The following is a 5,476-nucleotide window of genomic DNA, read 5'->3' as shown; positions in this document are numbered from 1 at the left end:
TGAAATGACCAATTTTTTGTGCATCCAACATTTAGCCACATATGTTAATTCCACTTTAGACAGGTGCATGGTTTGTGCTATGAATAATTGTTCTAAACCTTTGGCGTCGCATCAACAGCTCCTCTGCCAGAGGGCCCATTGCAACAATGGCAAGTAGATTTCACACATCTACCTAAGAGGGGCCCATACAAATACCTATTGGTGTTTGTGGACAAATTTTCTAGATGGGTGGAGGCGTTTCCATGCCCAAAGGAAGACGCCCCACTGTGGTAACGATATCTACTCAAAGAAATAATTTCTAGATATGGTATACCACTCGCCATAGACTCTGATAAGGGCCCTGCCTTCGTGTCTAAAGTACTAATGAACCTAATGAAAGAATTGCAGATCACGTGGAGACACCACATTCCATATCATCCTCAATCATCTGGTATAGTCGAAAGGGCAAATCGTACTATCAAAGATAAATTACGAAAAGCAATGCAAACGGTCGGTCACCAAGACTGGACCTCACTGCTACCCGTTGTCCTGGCAGAAATGAGAATGTCACCCCATAAGGGTCTCAAAGGTCTATCACCATATGAGATGGTGATGGGACGCCTTTCCCGCGCCTTGGAGAAAGGGAGGGTGTGTTTTGGGAGATGGGGGATGTGATGTCCATATGAGTGAATATGTGCAGTCACTGATTGAAGCTCTCCACAAGAATTGGAGCAAAATGCATTCGAGTTCAGCACCTATGCCAATTGACATGACTCACCCTTTTCAAGTGGGTGACACAGTATTAGTGAAAATTCTTAAAAATGGGAGACCCATTGGACAAAACAAAATATAGTGCTCCTACCAAAATTGTTGCTGTAACTCGAACCACCAGACTAACTGATTCTTTTCCACAGTGGATCCATGCAACCAGGCGGAAAATGCATAAATCAGCAATATGAATGTCTAATAGTTTTCTGACCAGATTGTTATTAGCCGTCAACACCTGAACAAGGGGCCACTCTTGTAGGATCATTGATCACTACTGTCACGGGACGGGAGGGGCTGGACGGTGCGCATTACTGGACTGACGACTTCTTACGTAGATTGGTTGCTATTGCACAACAGAGGAGCTGAACACGCAGCGCTGTTGCTGACATAGAAACTGACTGCACATATCCTTTGATTATATTATTTAATTATTATTTGATCAGAATGCAGCTTCTGTTAGTATTCATGATTTTTGTATCATTACAATGTGTGAACTGTGTTTTACCTATTGATAATTTGTTCTGGCAATATGCCAATTGGACAGCTAGACATCACACCAATGAGTCATGTTATGTCAGCAAATCATGTCATCAACTGTATCAGTGTCCATGCCTGTCATGCCTCAAAACAATATAACAACTGTATGTAGATCGCTTAATAGCTGGAAGCCTGCCGTTAACTGTGATGGGTGGAGCGGCTCAATGACATCAACAAAGGTTCCTTTCCTGAAGGAACATCTTGGGATAAGGCCAATGTTTCAGAGTTATCTTACCCTGTTCAGATATTCCAGCATACCTCACAGCATAAGAAACAGTACCACAGGTTGAAGAGATCTGTAGCTGATGACGTCCCTGAGGAACATCAACTCTCAACTAAATGGCACCGGTTCTGGACCTCTTTGGTGCCCACGTATGGTGTCAGTGATCTGTGGCATCAGACCGAAGTTCTGCACTACCGTCTGGCTAAATTTGTTAATGACACCACAATTGGATTAGACGGAGCGCGGAGGGAGCTGGGTGCTCTGCGTCTGATGACCACACAGAATCGACTAGCCCTGGACATGTTGCTAGCAAAAGAAGGCGGAGTATGTGCTCTGGTTGGTGACCAGTGTTGTACGTACGTCCCAACTGAGGACGAACCTGCTGGTGCTGTGGGCCATGCTGTGAAGGAAATGAAAAAGGTTGCAGAAGACTTGTATGATGATGAACAAAAGATACAGGACTGGGGGTGGGGTATTTTACATCACCTGTTTGGCTGGATGACTCCTTTCTTTACTATGCTTGTACCAATTTTAATAATCGGTTTTGCTGTATGTGTTTTTGGACCATGCATTATGAGATGTTTGATGGATCGTGTGTATGCCACAATTGACAGTATGACAGGTCCTCGTTATACGCCAATGGCCAGAAATTAGGCTTTTCAGCCTAAAAGAGGGGACTGAGAGAATTAATTCTCTATTACTGTGTGTGTGTGTGTGAGCAAGGTATGACAATTGTTCTAGTCCCTTTTCGCCCTGCAGGTATAGTTTCAGGTTACTCTACTAACTCTGTAGTCTTTCATTCCTTATATAGACTTGCTTTGTCTCTAGTCTGCTAATTTTGTGAATCTTCAACCCATATATGGAGTTGTCTTTTGTGCTCTCCGTAGTGGGCAGTTGAGGCCTGTCCAGCTATGCAATAGAGGTCAACACCCCATAAGGGCTATATAAGCTGATGGTTTACTCTCTGTGTTAAGCTGCATTCTGAATAAACCAGATTTGATTTCACTCGTGTGGTTTGTTTCGACTGCTGCTTCCAGGCGCCTGAATTTGTTCTGTACTGCTGATGAACAGACACAGGGGGACGCATACACTGAAGAAGAGAAGTTCGCAGAGAGTTGTCTGCAGTCCTTCATCATCCAAAGGCTGCTGCTTTAGGATAGAGTACAGAGTTTTCTTGATGGTACGTACAAGCCTCTCCCATACTCCTCCATGATGAGGTCCTGAAGGAGGATTAAAGCTCCATTTAATTCCCTCATTCAGCATTGCGTGTTTGATTTTACTATGATTCAACTGAGCAAGACATTCTCGAAGTTCTCTCTCTGCTCCTACATAATTTGTTCCATTATCTGATATCATTTCTTGAACTTGGCCTCTTCTACATATGAACCTTCTCAAAGCCATGATGCAGGAATCGGTATCCAAAGAATATGCCATTTCAAGATGGATGGCCCTACTCACCAAGCATGTAAACAACACTCCGTATCTTTTCACCAAGTTCCGGCCCCTTTTTACCTCCACTGGACCAAAATAATCAGTACCTACACATGTAAATGGAGGAGAATCACAAGTTAGACGACTTAGAGGCAAATCTGCCATTTTTTGTTCCATCACCGGAGCATTCCAGCGTCTACAAAGTAGACAGTTTCTAATTAACTTTCGAGCAGCAGAATTGGCATAAACTATCCAAAATCTCTATCGAAGCTTAGAGAGAATCTGATTCTTTCCACAACGGCCTGTTGTCTGGTGAATATGATTTAAAACCAATGTGGACAGATGACTTTTTTTGGCAAAATAGCTTGATGCTTCAAATCTTCAGGCATTGACATTTTATGCAGCCTTCCACCAACTCTTAAAATACCATCCTCCAGAAAGGGGTCAAGTTTGTAGATGCTGCTCCCTTTTTGATAGTATGTCCTTTCTTCAGAGAACCAATTTCAGATTGAAACGATTGCTGCTGAACAAAACATTCCAACGCCTTCTCAGCTTCAATAAGGTCATTAACTGAAAGTTCTTTATCTCCAAAGTCTTCTTTTACTTCAGTTTTCCTGTCAGAATTATGAGGGTCTGATAAATGTGCATCCCTTCTCTTTTGACTTAGTAACAACAACATCCTTTTAAACTTCAGGATCCATGCAGTAGCCCTTTTTAGGCTTTTCCAGGAAGAGAAATGCTCAATGAACTTGTTGACAGGATCAAGATCCCTTGTCAGAACTGTAGTAAAGGCTAAGGCTTCCTTCTTTATCTCTGAATCATCTCCAGATCTCTTAATTTGTTCCTCTGGAAAGAGAGGCCAATTTGATTCAGACAGAACAAGAAATTCTGGACCATTCCACCATCTGTCTGAACCAAGGAATGAATCAATCGAAAGGCCACGTGATGCAGCATCTGAGGGATTCAAAAATCCATTGACATAGTGCCACTGAGTTTTCTCAGACAAGTCCCGTATCTTTCTCACTCTATTTGCAACATAGGTTTTGAATCGTGTTGTATCATTAAAGATGTATTTCAAGACAGATGTACTATCTGTCCAGAAAACAGATTCCAAAAGTGGGATTTCAATCTCTCTTTTGAGCATCCTGTCAACCTGAGCAGCAAGGACTGCAGCTGCCAACTCAAGCCTAGGGATGGTGACTGGCTTTAATGGGGCAACTCTGGCCTTACCCAATACAAAGGCAACATGAACAGCACCACTGATGTTAGTAAGTCGCAAATAGCTAGCTATCCCATACCCTACCTCGCTAGCATCCCTAAAATGATGGAGCTGGGCTGCTTGTACTTCACCAAAATTTGATGGTTTGAAACATCTGTGAATACTCAAGTTGTTTAATTTTCCCAGGTCCTCAAGCCATCTTTTCCAGGGTTTCATTAACCCATCTGGAATCTTGTCATCCCAGCCACAGGTGACTCTGCAAAGTTCCTGTTGTATTCTCTTTGCAGGGAGAATCAATGGAGCAAGAAACCCAATCGGATCGTAAATAGAGTTCACAGTTGAAAGAATAGTCCTCCTGGTGGACTGTTGCTCCTTTAAGTTAATCTTAAAATAGAAAGAGTCTGTTTCAGTACTCCAATGAATTCCAAGAGCTCTTTCCATAGGAAGCTTTTCTTTGTCAAGATCCAACTCTTTAACTTCTTTGGCCTTCTCCTCATCTGGTATTGAAGCTAGAACAGGACGACTGTTACTAGTCCATTTTGTTAATCTGAATCCACCGGTGGCGCAGACAGCTCTTAAATCTTGAATTTGTGAAATAGCAGCCTCTTCATTGGGTAAGGAAGCAAGGCAGTCATCAACATAAAAATTTCTTCTAATGGTATTAAGCACCTCCTTACTAACTCTACCCTCATTGTCCTCTGCAGTTTTCTTCAATGCATAGTTTGCACAACTAGGTGAAGAGACAGCACCAAAAATGTGCACCAACATTCGATACTCTGCCAGTGGTTGACTAATGTCACCCTTAGGCCACCACAAGAATCTCAAAAAGTCAACATCATCAGGTGTGACTTTAACCTGATGAAACATTCCTTCGATATCTGCCATGACTGCCACAGGTTCTTGACGGAATCAAAGTATAACTCCAAGCAGGCTATTTGAAAGGTCAGGACCCTGAAGAAGCTCTTGGTTTAAAGATGTTCCTTGAAATGAAGACCCACAGTTGAACACAACTCTAATTTTCTTCTTTCTCTTATGGTACACACCATGATGGGGTATGTACCACACTTTTCCAAATGTTCCCGACAGTTGATTTACTGGTACCTTTTCAGCATGCCCTTTTTCCAAGACGTCACTCATAAAGTCTTTATAATCAGCAAAAAACACCTCATCTCTTTGGAATCTCTTCATGAGGGTATTAGCTCGCTGTTCAGCTACCCCTCGGTTATTAGGCAGACTGACATTTTCTTGACGGAATGGAAGTCGAAGTTGATAGTGGCCATCCTGTTTAATTACCGAATCTGCAGCAAGTTTGAGAAATA

The 5,476-nt window shown here is 42.4% G+C and overlaps 1 protein-coding gene across 1 annotated transcript; it reads right to left on the bottom strand.

The window, feature by feature from the left end:
* Window positions 1-3,356: 3,356 nt before the first annotated feature.
* Window positions 3,357-5,042, bottom strand: LOC122358188. The gene has a single exon (XM_043257978.1). It carries the CDS (start codon window positions 5,040-5,042, stop codon window positions 3,357-3,359), a length of 1,686 nt encoding a protein of 561 aa, XP_043113913.1.
* Between the last annotated feature and the right edge of the window lie 434 nt (window positions 5,043-5,476).

This window comes from Puntigrus tetrazona, chromosome 14 (assembly GCF_018831695.1).
Source record: "Puntigrus tetrazona isolate hp1 chromosome 14, ASM1883169v1, whole genome shotgun sequence".
In the NCBI taxonomy this organism is placed as follows: Eukaryota; Metazoa; Chordata; class Actinopteri; order Cypriniformes; family Cyprinidae; genus Puntigrus; species Puntigrus tetrazona.
The sequence above is the reverse complement of the archived record's forward strand: the minus strand, read 5'-3'. Positions and strand labels throughout refer to the sequence as shown.